At 42.5% G+C, this 16,592-nt stretch overlaps 1 protein-coding gene across 1 annotated transcript; it reads left to right on the top strand.

Annotated features, from left to right (window-relative positions):
* The first annotated feature begins 7,470 nt into the window (after positions 1–7,470).
* On the top strand, positions 7,471–16,266 carry DYNLT3 (dynein light chain Tctex-type 3). Its single transcript, XM_054808850.1, has 5 exons — positions 7,471–7,578; positions 8,855–8,896; positions 11,937–12,060; positions 12,834–12,911; positions 14,020–16,266. The coding sequence occupies exons 1-5, from the start codon at positions 7,549–7,551 to the stop codon at positions 14,094–14,096; spliced, it is 351 nt and encodes a 116-aa protein (XP_054664825.1). The 5' UTR covers positions 7,471–7,548; the 3' UTR covers positions 14,097–16,266.
* The last annotated feature ends 326 nt before the right edge of the window (positions 16,267–16,592 follow it).

Raw genomic sequence — 16,592 nt, forward strand, 5'->3', positions numbered from 1 at the left:
TCCAGCACAGGCTCCTCTCCACAGACCGCAGGTCCTACCAGGAGCCTTCTCTTGCATGGGCTCTCCATGGGCTTCAGCTTCTGTTGGGGCATGCCACCTGTTCTGGCACGGGCTGCAGGTGGATATCCGCTCTGGCATGGTCCTCCATGGGCTGCTGGGTGACAGCCTGCCTCACCATGGTCTTCTCCATGGGCTGCAGGGGAATCTCTGCTCTGGCACCTGGAGCACCTTCTCCCCCTCCTTCTTCACTCACCTTGGTGTCTGCAGAGTTGTTCTTCTCACATTTTTTCTCACTCCTCTCTCTCACAGCTGCTGCACAGTGGCTTTTGCGCTTTCTTAAACACATTATCGCAGAAGCACCACCAGCTTGGCTGATGGGCCCAGCTTTGGGCAGGGGCAGGTCTGTTTTGGAGCAAGCTGTAACCAGCTGTATCTCACATGGGGGCAGCTCCTGGTGTCTTCTCACAGAGGCCACCCCTGCAGCCCCCCAACCACTGCCAGCACCTTGCCACGTAAACCCAATACAGACAGTCTGCACCATTATTTGGGACATCTGTGCCAGAACAGGAGGAAATAAGATGGGAAGTCAGCTGTGTTAAGCTGCGAGCGTGTTGTTCTCTCCCTAGGTATGAGTTTGCCTACTTCCTAAAAGCATCAGAGAGAACTGTTCTCAAGGACCATCTACTGATTTCATCAACAAGCCTGAAACCCTTTACCTCTTCCTTTGAGGCTAACATTTATATTTAAAAACTAGAGAGATTAAGTAAATGTGCCACAAACTTTTCTTAAGTTTGGTGCCAAGGAAAATATTAAAGAGCTTATTCCAGGAGAGCTCTTTTCCATATCCTCCCCTCCATTTTTTTCTCCTCAGCTTTAATTTTGGAGAGGGTAGAAGGTTTTATAAACACAAAAATACTGCAAGAATGCTTAAGGGCAGGTAACAGCTTCTCCTGAAGTAGTTCATTGCACTGATGAATTACTGTTCATTTCTTCAGACAATCTCATTCTGCATTTTGTTAGTGCCTCACCCCATGTTCATCAAACACTTTTTCTTCTTCATTGCCAAATATGCTTGGTGGTAGTAGCTGGCTGCATGCAGTATTGAGCTTTGACATACCGACAGTAGATGTGGACCAGCACGAGTTGGTTTGATCACGGCTTGCTTTGTCCCGTCATGAAAGCAACAACAAATACATTGCCTTCAGTGACCAGGTGACCAGTTGCCACAAATTGCATTTCATTTTGAAACTTGAATTTCTGCCAAAACTCTAAGGTCTGAAATGTCAGCATTTCCCATGAAATAGAAATTCACAATGTCAATCAGTTTTTATTCCAAGTGAAATATGTTTGTACAATTGCCTTGGCACAAGGACGTGACACTGTTCTGTCTGCTTCATGCCAGGCTAAGTTTCAAAGCTTAGGAATTGAAGGAGGCCAGTGCTCTGCTCCCCTTCCAGCTCCGTATTGTCTGTTTGAATAGTCATGTTGTGCAGGAATAATGTTTCTGATTTGCCGTATTAGAACGGCTGCAGCATTAGTTTGTGATAAGCCTTTATAAAACCCTCAATCTTAGGGCAGCAAAAGGAGGGTGACCTTTTTCCTATACTAGAGTTTCTTTCATTTTGGCAGCGGGATTCACAGCTATTTGTTGACCGGCAGAGGCATTCTGAAATTCAGGTACGCTGGGCTTCACGTTCTAAAATGCTCCATGCTGGCTGTCAACTTCTTGTCCCCTCGCCACCATACTTCTCCTCCTGTCTAGTCTGCCTGTCTCAGGCCTACCCTGCCCATACCATCTTCAGATGTAACGCTGTCCCTCAGTTCTGCTTCTCTGATCGTGGGTTTTCTTTTTAAGCCAGTGATACTACTCCCTGCTGGTTGCTCTCTGGTCGCCTGAATACACAAGACTTTTCAGGAGTGCTTGAGAAAAAAGCTCCAAGCGCTCTCTTTTAGTACTAAGTGCCACAGACTCACCTGCAGCTACCTGTTGATGTGTTGCAGGATGTTACAGGGGCTCTGGTCCACCAACCGTGCAGACCACTGCCCTGTTTATCAACGCCACAGTTTTGCCTGGGCAGGGTGCTGGGAGGAGGAGGGATCTGAGCATGGGAAAGGGACGGCATTTATTTAACACACTTCCTCCCGAGATGACATAAGGATGCCACCCAACTACACATCAGTACCTGGAGGGAGAAAGCATTCCCGTAACAGACGTAGCCCTAACGGCCTTCAGAAGCAGCAGCTGAATGCAAAGCCCTGTCATGTTCATGTAGCTAACGGGTAGGGCATAGACCAGCAGCATAGTCAGGACAAACAGACTTTTTAATTAAATAATAACGGTGACCTCTAACAAACTTACTCTAAAAATGTGCAAACGGTTTTCCAGGGATTTATAACTGGACCCCTTTGGGTGAATTTTCATAAAACTCTTCTAACATTTGCTCTTTGGATGATCTCCTTGCCGAATACGTTTGGGTTTTTTTCATCTAGAGTATAAAGGTGCTAGACTTTCTAAAAATAAATTGCTATAAAAATTGCCTGTCTTTTTACTGTGATGAAAATAAAATCTTTTTTTCCTTAGCTTCCTTTTAGGAAGTATCCTAGCCAGTTTCGCACTAATCTTCCAAAAATTTTCAACACAAAGTAACAAATTAGAGAGTTTGTGACCAAATAGCTGAAGTTTGGAAGCATTCTCAATAATTCAATGGAGTCTTGCAATTGAAATTCCTAAACAACTACCACTAAATGATATATAAAAATTAGATTATTTTGCAAATCAACACATTAAGGAATTCATTTTCTTATTCCTTCTAAAGCTCATAGTATCATACTTTCAAAGACAATCGGCACATAAATCAAAGCACCACTTAATGCGTAGTGCAAGTAAGCATGTGTTTTTAGTTTGTTTCTTTGAAGAGATTTCATTAGATCATTTGCTTTTACCAATGATGGTTTTATTGCATGTTTTAAAAATGTGTAGCATCAGAAAATTCTATACAGTTAGAAGAGATATCTATCTTGAGTAAAATAATGTTGCTTCATTCTCATTTCAAACACATCGTGTAAGCTCTGCTTACAGAAAACAACATTACAAAAATCCAAGTAGTATTAATCATGAAACAGAATTAAAACTTCCTATTTATTTACTTATCAGATGTCATAACACTAATGTTAATGTTTTGAACCACTTAAATGGGTAAGCCACTACAGCGGGTGCTGTGCAGACTTAGTAGCACTGGAAAATTCTTCTACCTTGATGTAAGTCTTAAACACTGACTACAGACAATAAATATTTAGGGCATTTAACGGTGGCAACTGGGCAAAGTTAACCCTAAAATCGACCGTATACGTTGCTGTATCACAAATCTCATGTGACAAATCAGATCAGCCTCTAAGGAAGCCAGCATGGGCTTGCAATACAGCCACTCCAATTCGGGACTGAGCTCTCAGCAGCCGAAGGGACGGAAGGCAGCGCCCCGCGGGTGCGGTAGCAGCAATTCCAGCTCCGCACCTTGTTGCACAGGGCTGGGCTACACCGCTTGCACAGGCTCGGTGCTGTACTCCTGTTCTCACTCGTGATCGTAATGTGATTTAACAGTACCGTGACGATTCCAAAAATACAGAATCCGCTTTGACAGACCATTTGTAGCTATGGAAATAGCGATGTCTCTGACAATTCACTAAGAACTTTTTAAACAATTTGTTGAGTGGGCATTCAGCTCTTCAGAGGAGTTCTAGCAAGTCACTGCAGTTAACATTAAAACATCTCTCAGAAGTAAAAAAGTAATTCAGAAAAGCAAATCACGAAAACTTCTGCTAGGGCCAACCATCCCTCATCTGGCCAACACAAAAGCTGCATATCGATTAGCCCAAGAGTCCATCTAATCCACCGCTCCGTTCCCTGCGGTACCGAGCACTGAGTGCGTAGGAAGAGAGCAACAACAAGAGCAGCACAAGCCGATCCTTCCCCCAGCATCCAGCCACATGTAGCTTAGGAACTAAGTCAGAAAAATTAAATGCATGAACTCTACTGATTTTGTATTCAACAGTTTAAGGTAGATGTGAAGGTTTAAAATGTTTACAACGATTTAAAGGAAAAATTGTGACAGGAGGCATACTATTTTAGCTGCATTAGTATTCACATTTTTTACTGGCTGTGCTCAAGTAGCGGAGGATCTGCACAGCCTGCGCAGGCTGCCACCTCTCCGGTATGCCAAATCCTCTTCAAATATTTGCTTTTTAATCAACAAGTGATTTGAGCTGCTCTGTTTATTCTCTTTTTAACAGCTTCTGTTCTGCATTTGAAAGATGAAAGCCTACAGCTCTTTGAAATTTAGGCTTGTATTTCTCAGCCACCTTTTTCAGCACTTTGTGTATTTCCTATTACAGTTTGCAGAACTAATTATACTGCCAACTCATTTGCATTTTCCAGTTTACAATTTGCAGCAGTGTAATAAAGAATTAAGCAATGTTATCAGGTAACTCCCCTTGAAAAGAAGTGCACTGGCTCCTAGCCAGTACTAGCATTGCTTTTGTGAAATCAGTAATAGCATTACTCATTCTCAGGAAAAAAAGGGGAAAATATTGCTGATTTTGATTATTGAAATTAGATAAAAAGTTAATCTTTTAGGAAAGAAAGGAAAATAAGCACTCAATAGTTGTGAGAGCTGAATACACGTAAGTCTAAAACTATCTCAAAAGACGATTTGATACCTCCTCCTATCTAAAGGAGAATCCAGGCTAGCTGGATGCCTGGCAGATGTTATCTAATGCCTTATTGATCCAATGAATCCAAAACCAGCTCTGCTTCAGTGCTTTATTACTCATACTTGGATTTTATTTTTTTTTGCCTTATATTTAACATAAATCTCCCTGAGTTCAAATTAAAGCCGTTATTTCTTGTCCTTCCTTTCATCATACATTGGCCCGTTAATTGCTACACAGTCAGAGACATCTACAGGGAAGACTGGGTAAGGGATATAAAACAGATGCAGTTCCTCCACAAATTACATTTTCTAAGCTTCCTTTCGGTCTTGCTGCCTTCAGGAAGAATTATTTTTCTGTCTCTGTCCCACCATCACAGTGGGCTTAAAATTACATTCGATGCCTGATCAACACCAAGCAGTACAACATAATTACCTTCTGTGCCCTTCATGGTATTCTTTGATGTATTTAGTTATTTATAACATCATACCTGGGATCCTATTTATTGTAATTCCATATTATTTTCTGCAGCAGAGTCCCCATTTTGTATTTGTGCATTTGATGTCCTGGTTTTACAGCTAGTACTTTATATTTTTTATGAAATTTCTTCTTGTTGATTTCTCCAACCTATTCAATATTTTTAATTTTGATCCTGTCATTCAATGTGCTTGTAACTTCTTTCAACATGCTGTCATTAAAAAGCTTTTATAAGCACTGTTTTTATTCCGTGATTCCAGTTATTGCGACTAATGCAGATTAGCTCTTGGGGAAAAAAACCCACCCAAGTTCTTGCGTTTATTCCTCCTACTTTGATAACCCTTTATTAGGAATGATTGGTTACTTTTTCCCTAGATGAGATATTCTGATGTGGGAGAGCACAAAAAGACAAATTTACTACAAAATAACACACCTACTATTTATTTTCTCTTCATCCGTTAAACCAGCTGTCCTACCAAAAAATAAAATCAGATTATTTGACAAATCTGTGTTGGCTGTTCATGGGTGATGCTGGGTGTTTATTTGTAAACACTTCCTGGCTGAATACTGTTTTGTCATTTTGTTATTTTTCTCATGGCTCTCTGGATGTTGAGCTGAGCCTGATGGACTCAGAATTTCCTCAGATCTCCTGCTATCATCCTATCTGTAAAGGGTAGTGGAGGAGGAAGGATAGGTAATTTTTTTGCATTAGGACCTACACACACACACACTCATCGGTCATTCGGGAACCCTATGTATTTTCTATGGAATTCACTGAAATAATTGTTGCTAGTATTTCAAAGAATGTATTTCTTTGAATATTTCTAAATGGAAGTGAAAAATAGTCTAGAAACTATTTTCATTTGATAGTATACTGCATCCAAAGATACAGATTTAAAGATGCATGGTCTCTGAAAATACAGAGAATGAAAAATGCACAAGAACCCAGGGTAAGTTATTATAGCACTGTTAATTTTGTCTTCAGGATGCCAGTGCCTGTACAACACATGCTTCCACTAGCTTTTATTTCTTTAAAAATAAACATACAGTTTTATCCCTAGCTTAGCCCACAAAAATACTGCAGAGGTCACAACACAAAAAACTTTATATTGAAGGAGATTCTGTTTCATGTGTTTTCCTATGGCTGCATCCATCTGCGCTTGCTCATAAAGAGATTTAGTCTTCATGTTCAGTCTTCTCCTCCTACTCTAGCCATTAGCAAATATTAAACCTGAAAGCTAGTTTGAGAGCAAGGCAATATAAAAACGTTTAGCTTTGCTTCCCCCTGTACTTTCATGTTTTTCAAACAGAGTTTTTCCAATGAGTGTACAATTAACACTGAACGAGAGACACTTTTGCAAGGTGTCTGTCTGTCCAAACATATGCCACCAAAACTGAAACTACAAGGGGGGCAGCCTTGGTCCTCTCTCATGTTCAGTCTGGTTTAGAAAGACCAGGTATCACAGGGGGTAAATTTACGCAAGACCTTCCTCCGGAATAATAATAATAATAATAATAATAATAATAATAATAATATAAATACCCCAGCGTTTGAAAATTCTGTATTGTTGTGTACTAGGTGTCTTTCCTGTTTCCCAGGCAACTTCAGAGAGAAAGAAAAGATCTGATGTATTTATATATATATCTACGTATTGAGTCAAATAAAACTCACAATCAATTCTTTATATTGAAGTGGAACTAAAAGAACCTGAAGTTGCACTTTGCCATTATTAAAATATAATGGCAACTTTGTGTCAGATAATTGACACAGATTCATCCAGAAAAGGGGAAAAAAGGGCGGGGGGGGGGAACCCAAGGGTATTACTGCTCCTCTGGAGGAACTTTCCCTTTATGGATCCTGTGCCCAGCAAAGGGCATATATATGTAACAACGACGCTACAAATAATTACTTCACCGCTTTTATGCGGGACTGCAAACACCCGCCGCAGGATCGCCTCGGCACTGCGGAGAGCTGCCCATCGCAGGGGCGAAACGCACCGGCAGCCACCGAGAGGCCGCACCGCCCGCCGACGCTGCCCCTGCCGCACCGGGAGGAGGAGGAGGAGCGGCCCCGGCGCCGGCCCGAGTGCCTGGAGTTGGCTATTGCCAGCCCGGCTGGGACTCTGCGGGCAGGCAGTCGCTCCTTTCATTTTCGGCTCGGCACGGCCGGCTCCAGGTACCCGCCGGCCCGGGGAGACCCGGCCTCTCGCACCCTCCGGCCCGGAGCGGCGCCTGCAGGGCGACCCGAGCGCCCCCCGCTGCCCGCCAGCCGCTGCCGCAGGAGGCCCCGCCCGGCCGGCCTGACGGAGGCGGAGCCGCGCAGGTCTCGCAGCCGTTGCCGGAACAGCCGCCGCCCGCGCTGGGGCCATGGAGGAGTTTCACCCCCACAACGACGAGGTAGGGGCCGCCGCCCTCCGATGAGGCCGGGGGCTGTGGGCTGTGCCCGGCCGGGGCGCGGGGCTCTCCACCAGCCAGTCCCCGGGCTCCGCGCTGCCTCCGCCGCGCCAGAGGGATCCGGCCGAGGGCCCGGCGGGAGGCCGGCAGCGCTGCCGGGGCCCCTGCCCTGGCCGGGCCGGTTGAAGGTTGTAGTTGTACAGGTGGGCTGTGCGCGGGGACCTCCCATTCCCCGGCGCTTCGGGCACCCCCGGGGCCGATGCAACACACGGCAGCCCGCCTTGGGGCGGAAGGGGGTTCCCTTGTGCGGGCTGGGGGCTTGGCCCTGCTCTCTGCCCGCCTGGGGCTTCAGTCGTTGCCGGCCTGCTTCAGTTGTGGGAGCTGAACGTTCCTGCAAAGGAAGGCGGCAGCGGTGCTGGGGGGTGCTGCCGCCCGCTGTGGTGCTGTCGGTCTGCGGCCATTTTTCTTGTATCACCCCTGGAAAAACCAACGTGTGTTGGGCCCGGGCTGCGCTGCAGGCTGATGCCTGCCCGCCAGAACTGAGGAGCCTTTCCTTCCGCAGGGGGCCTTATTTCGGGTCTCTAGCCACCAGTTTTCATTCAAGAAAAAAAAACCCTCGTTGCAACATTATTGTCCTTGAGGTTTCTGTCTGTGCCCAAGTGTTTGAAATTGATGGAGACGAAGAGGCAGATGGCAAAGTGGTACATGCTGTGTTTCCTTTGGAAGCCAAGCTAAATGCTGCGAGGTAGGAGTGAGCAGAAAATAGGAGGCATTAAAACTTGCAAGCTTTTTCTGCACTTGAGAAGGTTACTTGGGTAAGGTAATGACTATGGAAACCAGTCTTTTTGATACTAGGGGTGCAAAATCTTGTGTTACCGCTTGGCAGCAAAATGTAACCCACAGGTTAGGAAGTCTGTGACTCCAATAAAAACCAGGATTAAGATCCAGAGGAAAAAATTTGCCATTTAACTTTTGTCTTGGAAAATATTCCCATGACAAGCATAGACAGTGGTGGAATTTAATCTTTACAGAAAGTCTAAATTGAACCTGTTTCAAAGCCCACTCAGGCCTGAGCTTTTTGGACCCACTCAACTGTAACTAGCAAAACAATACTAAATAATGTATGTATGGTGCTGGGGGAAAAAATGAAGATTTTAGAATTATATTAACAATGCAAATAACCAGACACGGGGCCTGATCATTACATGTTACTTAGAGTAAAACTGCATCATTTGTTTACTTTTCTATCAGAAATATTAATAATTAATTTTTATTACAGATGATCTTCAATGCTGATGAGGCCCACAACATAGTTAAGGAGGTAGGTTTTAGCTAACAGCTGTATTTCAAAGAAATTCTTTACTTTACCTCGCGCTATAGTGAAAGCAGTTACTTTCGTTGACCATCTCAGATAAATTCAATCTTATATGAAAGTATTATTTCTGTCAAATAAAGATGGAGTTTCATTTGGAGCTGCTTTAAGCTTCATCTAATTGCTGTCTTCAACTACCTGTGGTGGGTTGACCCTGGCTGGAGGCCAGGTGCCCACCAGAGCCGCTCTCTCACTCCCCTCATTCACTAGACAGGGGAGAAAAGGTATAACGAAATGCTTGTGGGTCGAGATAAGGACAGGGAGAGATCACTCACTAATTGTTGTCACGAGCAAAACAGACCGAACTTAGAGAGGGAATTCATCTGATTTATTACCAAGCAAAACAGAGTAGAGGAATGAGAAAATAAAATCAACTCTTAAAACACTTCCCCCCACCCTTCCCATCTTCCCGGGCTCAACTTCACTCCCGGCTTCAACCTTCCCCCCCTCAGCGGCACAGGGGGACGGGGAATGGGGGTTACGGTCAGTTCATCGCATGTTGTTTCTGCCGCTTCTTCATCCTCAGGGGGAGGACTCCTCTCATCGTTCCCCTGCTCCAGCATGGAGTCCCTCTCATGGGGTGCAGACCTTCAGGAGCAAACTGCTCCAGCGTGGGGTCCCCCACGGGGTCACAAGTCCTGCCAGCAAACCTGCCCTGGCGTGGGCTCCCCTCTTCACGGGTCCACCGGTCCGGCCTGGAACTTGCTCCAGCATGGGCTTCCCATGGGCCACAGCCTCCTTCAGGTGCCTCCACCTGCTCCGGCATGGGGTCCTCCACGGGCTGCAGGTGGAATCTCTACACCCCCTCATCCTTCCTCCACGGGCTGCAGGGGGACAGCCTGCTTCACCATGGTCTTCACCACGGGCTGCAGGGGATCTCTGCTCCGGCGCCTGGAGCACCTCCTGCCCCTCCATCTGCACTGACCTTGGTGTCTGCAGAGTTTCTTACATCTTCTCACTCCTCTCTCCGGCTGCAAAAGCTCTCTCCCTCTAAGTGTTTTTCTTCTTCTTAAATATGTTATCACAGAGGCGCTGATTGGCTTGGCCTTGGCCAGTGGTGGGCCCGTCTTAGAGCCGGCTGGCATTGGCTCTGTCAGACACAGGGGGAGCTTCTAGCAGCTTCTCACAGAAGCCACCCCTGTAGCCCCCCCGCTACCAAAACCTTGCCACACAAACCCAACATGCTACCTAAAGAGGAGAAGGTAGATGAGAGGAGAGCCAGAATTCGTTATGGTTGAAAGACAAGGGGCAGCAGTCACAAATTGCAAGTGAAATGCACTCCAATTTTATTTTGTTTTCCCTTTGATCCTACTAGAGAGTGGTTAATCACTAGAGAGGTCACAGGGAGAGCTTGAGGAGTCTCCATCTGTCAAGATTTTTAGAACTTGAGTGGATGAGGCCTTGAGCAACATGGTCGAACTTGGAAGTTAGCCTTGGCTTGAGCAGGAGGTTGCACTACATGAGCTCGTTATTCTAGCAATGCTTTTGAAAAACAATTTTTACACAAAAAGAGCAGGCTGAAAGTGAATAGCCTGATGGTCTAAATTAAATACCTAGTAACTGGAAAATGATTAATGAAGAGCCTGTGGCATACAGATGCTGCCAGATTATGCAGGGAAATAGCATTTTGAGAAAGGAATTCCCAGAGGGGCTCTGCGGGTCCTTTCCCACCTGCCCTGTTGGGAAGGGAAAGGGCTGCACTTCTAGAACTGCTCCAGTACACAACAGCAAGCTCTTGGGTGTCAGATAAATGACAATTCAACCCTTTATATAACTGTCCCTGCCTTGAAAGGCCAAATACGGTATGACAGAGTCTCCAGACACTGGGAGTAAAGCCAAGTGTTTCTGCCCCTGATTGAAAGCTTAACCAGAGCTGAGGAGTTCTAGCACTGGGGTGCATTTCTGGAAGGACCAAAATCCCTGAGGGATCTTGTTGTCCCTCTGCTGTCTCTGTTCTGTGAATGTTTGTTTCCATTGAGTCCTTTATCCAGCTTTATATACTGTGATCAGAACTAACTGGGCTTTTTGATATCGGGGGCACAAGTCTCTTACACAGCCTGTTAGTGGGTGGTTAGTGTGCAGGATTCATCTTAATGAATCAGAGGAGAACGTAGTTTTGGTTTACTTACCTTTTCCAGGCGTGCGTTTCTCAACTGAATTTCTCAATTTTTAGAAGTACCTATCAGCACATAATTCTGAATTTCTTAAGCATTGGCTCTATCAGACACAGGGGGAGCTTCTAGCAGCTTCTCACAGAAGCCACCCCTGTAGCCCCCCCGCTACCAAAACCTTGCCACGCAAACCCAACACAAGTAGAGAATGCAGTTTAAGAGTTACAGTTAGAGAAAAGTCTTCCTGTTCAATCATTTCCAGTTTAAGCAAGGGTTGGCCAATCTGTAGCTGTGGGAGAGCATGCAATTTTCAAGCAGTTCAGATATTTCTTGTGCTCTAAGATATGACCCTTGAGTATCTCTCACTCTCATATCTTGTCTTTTAAGCTGGGGTACGCACTTCACTACTGTTGCTCTAGCTCTGAAGATTTTGGTATATTGCTCACAGGCTCTGAAGGGTTGGCCAGCCCAAGCTGACAGTATTGATTTGAGTGGTACTATTTTCATTACAGTAGCTTCTGAAAACTAAGCTGGAGTAGGCAGTCATTAGGGACAGTGGGGTGTGTTAGCATCTTCATTGGTAAACAGATCCATTCACTTAACTTGGTAATTAAAGCATATGGCTAACGTCTTTCCTACAAGAAGTTTTCAGTCAGAGCCTCATTTTTCTCCATGTGATAATGTGGCGAATATGTACTAAAACCAAGTTTCTGAGAAGGCTCATTTTACTTCCCATTCAGCAGCTGATACCTGGTGAGCTGAAGTGTTTTAAAGGAATCCAATTGCCAGATAAAATTCCTCTGATTATGTGAGACATTTTAAACCTCTACATTTTGAAGTATGTTTACTGTAACTAATTGGTTTTTTCTCTATTTTAGTGCATAGAAAGTGTTTTAGGCAAGGCAGATTATAATCACAACAAAGTCAACCAGTGGACTGCTGCTATAGTAGAACAGTCACTGACACATCTAGTAAAACTCGGAAAAACATATAAGTACATCGGTAAGTACAAGCAGTCATGCTTTTACCGCATACAATCACAATAAATAATTGCTGAAACATTCATTTGAATGCAGTGCTATATTCAGTAGAAAGTTTTAAAATGTAGACAAAGCAGAGCAGATACCTGAACTCTTACGTTATATAGATTTTTAGTAATACTTTAGTCCTGTACACTAAGTCATGTCCCATTATATTTATATGCATATCTGTGGAAGGGAAATGGAAATGAGTAGAAGTTTAACCCACTTCGGTCCTTTTGTGGAGTGTCGATGTAGTAACAAGCGTTTGCACTGTGTTCTGTTTTGAAAGTCTTAGATTCAAATTGTCACTGGTTTTATGACCATTGCAGGTCAGTCTAGAAATGCTGCATATTACTAGGGTGTGGTTTCAGAGAGCAACAACCAGTACTTTTGCAAAACAACTCAAGTGCAACTTCTGCTGTACCTGTGAGGACAGCACCTGCAATCCCATTCTGAGGTGCACATGACACAAGCCATATCTAAGTAGTTTAAAAGATAAAAACCGTAATCCTATTAGCAAGCATTTTGTTAAAGCTGTTGTCTTTATGCGAGTAAAAATAATCATGAAATGAATTCCAAGTTCTTGAGGAAAATACTGAGGGTGGGGGGATTGTCAAAAATGGTTTTGACTTAGCTGAATACCATGTGCCAGCCATTTGAAAATGTAATGCAGGCTTGAGTTCAGAAGTACTGAATGATTCACCTCTTCTGCTTTAATAATTAATTCCTTGGTTTTATGACTGTATCTTGCAGTAACCTGTGCGGTGATGCAGAGGAGTGGAGCTGGTCTTCACACAGCAAGCTCATGCTTCTGGGATACCACAACTGATGGTAAGTTTCCTCATTCAATTTAAAAATTTGTAATAAAAGGAATGTTACTTATTGCTCAGTTGTAATAGCTAAGTTGACCATTTTGGAAGAGTGATTCTAGAAGCAGTAGCTTCCAGGATTAGATAGATGCTTGTTTACAGTTCTAGCAGAAATATTTGGTTAGCAGTCAGTGCCTACAGTAAGAGCAACTGCTTTGTAACTTACGAGAAACAGGAGTAGAAATGCCTTCATTCTGAAATGAGTCAAAACATTTAATCCTCGTCAGTAACCATAGATCAGTTGAAGAGGCAGTCAAACATTGCTCACAGTAGATACAAGTAGGTAGTCCTAAACATATCTGCCTGTCTGCTGTAAAGGGACAGCCCTGCTTTGGAGGAGAACAGAACTTGGTAAAAAATAGAAATAGTTTGACTAACAGTATGTGTTTCAGTTGCTTAACTATCAGCCAGGCTTTGGATGTGTTTTACTACTTCTAAATTAGTCCTAAATACATTTTTTTCCCAGGTTCACAGTATCGTGGGGAAACAAGATTAAAATAATCTTATGTCTGTCACAGACAGAGAAAGGTCTTTTTAGAAGAGGGCACCAACATTTAACTTTAAAATAGAGATGGTATTACAAAGTCAACCAAGGTTAAAAAAAATTAAATTATAACATGAAGCTAAGTAAACGAGTACAGTTTAATCTTCATGTTTCCTTGGCTTGTAAGGCATGGATACATTGATACAGTAGAAGAGGGAAAATTACAGAAAGTATATACGCTAGAATGTATTTGATCCAATCTTTTTTCTGATTTCTTGTCTGATTATCTTGCCAATTTCAGTATGAGATTGTCAAGGATTTTTGCAAGTCCAGCTTTTAAAGAGAGATACTAAAATTATGTTTTCCTGGAAACTGTCTTAAGCACACAAGGCTCACATTAGGTAGTAAACAATGTACAAGGTAATGAGAATATTTTGAGGAGTGTAATCTAGTTATAGCCAAGATGACATAATACTTACCTTAAATCACAGCTGAATTATTCATGCAAATTTTACATAATTTACAACAAAGTGAATGTATTAAAGACACTGGAATTCTATTTTTATTTTATAATAATCTCTTCTAGGAACCTGCACAGTGAGATGGGAAAACCGAACAATGAACTGCATTGTCAATGTGTTTGCTGTTGCTATTATCCTGTAGCTGACTGGAAGATAAATATAAGCAACACCGAAGCCTTTAAAAAATAATTATCCAAACTCATGGCTAAATATTTCAAACCATTATTTGTTTTTGTATGAGGAGCATACAGTCTAAGTCAGTTCTCGTAGATTAATATCTGAAAGCTAGCAAAAAAATTAAAATATATATATATAAAGAGAAAGTTTTAGTAATTTAAATATTCAGACGTATGTTAATGAGAAGATGCCACAAAGATCAATGCCATTTATATCAAAGCTAATATCTAAGATACTTTATTCAAGAGGATCAAACCACATCAAATCAAAGGAAAGGTCAAAGGGCAAGCAAGACCTCTCAGGATTATGGTGCACTTGGGAACAAATTATGAACACAGTTCAGAGTGGATATACTGTAAACCATACTGGTGCTTCATGTTTGATTAAACAAAGTTAACTGTCACACTGAATGCTGGTGCTTGTGAAGTTGCGTGAGCATCACGTTTCGGTCAAGTGTGAACATTTACATGGAAATTAAACCCAGGTAAGCTTTTCCCCTGGAGGCAGAGGATGACTTCACTGGGACAAAGGTGAAATATACCTAATCCTAGCAGAATTCTAATTTATCTTCAGAATGAAGAACATAACGTTTGTTATTGATTCAGGGAAACATGCTGGGGATCAGACATCAGCCCTTAATTCATAGTTTATAAATCTGAAAACATTCTGAAGGTACTTAAATTTGATTTTATTCCATGACTGCGGAATTTGTGGCAAGCACTTTACTGATTCCTCATGCAGTAGCCAGGAGCTAGGCCAGTAAGACTGGACCCACGTTCCTCAAAGTAGAATTAAAGTGTTTGGAGAAAAGGCACACACATTTCTAGAGGCTCTTGTTAGCTTTGAAAGCATTTATCTGAAAGCAACATAACTGTTCTTTATAGGAGTGGTTCCTATGTTCTCCAAGTCTAGAATTGGATCTTAGTCCTATGAAATAATACAGTTAAGTTTTAAGCACTAAGAATTCCCCTCCTGTAAGGATTTATGCAAGTTGTTAACTTTGCTCATCTGACAAGTCTTAACTTGAAATATTCCACATGGAAGAAAAGCATTTGCACACATGCAAGTATTTGCTGGATTGGGGCCTACATTTTTGTTGATTAATGCACAAATTATGTGATAAAGAGATGTATCGATACCAAAAATGCCTAAATGATTGCTGCCACTAAGTGGCAGCTACATTAAGTTGTTTTCTCAGATGCTGCTTAAGGATAGAATTTTTTTCTTTATTACTGCATGTCTTTGGAAGAGACTGGTAACTACCTAACAGCTACCATAAGGCTGTTCTGAATTTTAACAAATGAATATTAAAGCACTATTACGCAGCTTTGTTTGGGGTTGTGTTGTTTTGTTTTGTATTGGTTTGGGGTTTTGGTTTGTTGTTTTTGTTTGGGTTTTTTTTTTTCAGACAGCTGACTATTAGGGCATGTAGCAAGTGTCCTGTACAAAGAAGCAGCTAAAAACCATTTCATTGCTTAGACTGTGTATGCATATAGCTAGTATGAGACTACAGAAGGAACGTGTACGTGTAATTCACGATACCGTTCCAAATCTTTTGCTTTGCAGACAAATAGAATTCCGCTTTTACCTAAGCGCAAGTAAAATTAATACTGTAATATTGCATTTGCCTAACAGGCAAGTGTAACGTGCAGATGTATGTGTATGTTGTACTGACCTTCAAATGTACAGTAATGTAATATTATTGGGTTAGGACAGCAATTTCTCAACTAGGTGCCAGCATCCAAGAGCTGAGTTGTGGAACTGACAAAAATGCAGTAGTTGCACTGATGTTTGGGATTGTGCAAAGTGAAAAAATAAGTGGGGTACCAACTGGAAAAAGGTTTGGTACGATTGATACAGTTTAAGAAGTGGGTAAGTAAAAATAGCAGTGGCTGTTACCCCCTTTAGTGGGCATTCAGGTGCCGTGGTCAGAAGAAATATTCTGAATAGCCACTTGTAATCTCATTTGGTATTTTTGCTTTACTTGAAAACAAGTTGCACTGAGTAAGACTATCGGTTTAATGTGGCTTGGCGAAGGTTCTGCTGCAGAAGAAACCTAGAAAATACTGTTTAATTATAAGACTGCTTCATTTTTCTTTCTACCAAAAAAAAAATAAAGTTTTGCCTTAGTTGTATTTTTGCCTCATGTTCTTCATCAATATAAATAGGAACTGAGAAAAATATTCCTCTTGCTTTCCTCCACTTACATACAATAGTGAGAACTTGGGAAATTCACTGAAGTTGTGCTGCGTGCATTTTAGAGACAAGACCTTGCCAAAGGCTAGTTCTCAGACTTGGCCTAATTTCTTACACCTCTTGTTTACTCAGACCTCTTCCTCTTACTGCTAGTCTTGGTGATGCAAGTTAAAATTTTGTTACTCCAGAGAGATTGTTATGAAACTCTGGGAAAAGTATTTTCATTCCGCATCATATCCTAGTGAATTTAACTTCTTTCTCATCT

Source organism: Grus americana, chromosome 1, assembly GCF_028858705.1.
Source record: "Grus americana isolate bGruAme1 chromosome 1, bGruAme1.mat, whole genome shotgun sequence".
In the NCBI taxonomy this organism is placed as follows: Eukaryota; Metazoa; Chordata; class Aves; order Gruiformes; family Gruidae; genus Grus; species Grus americana.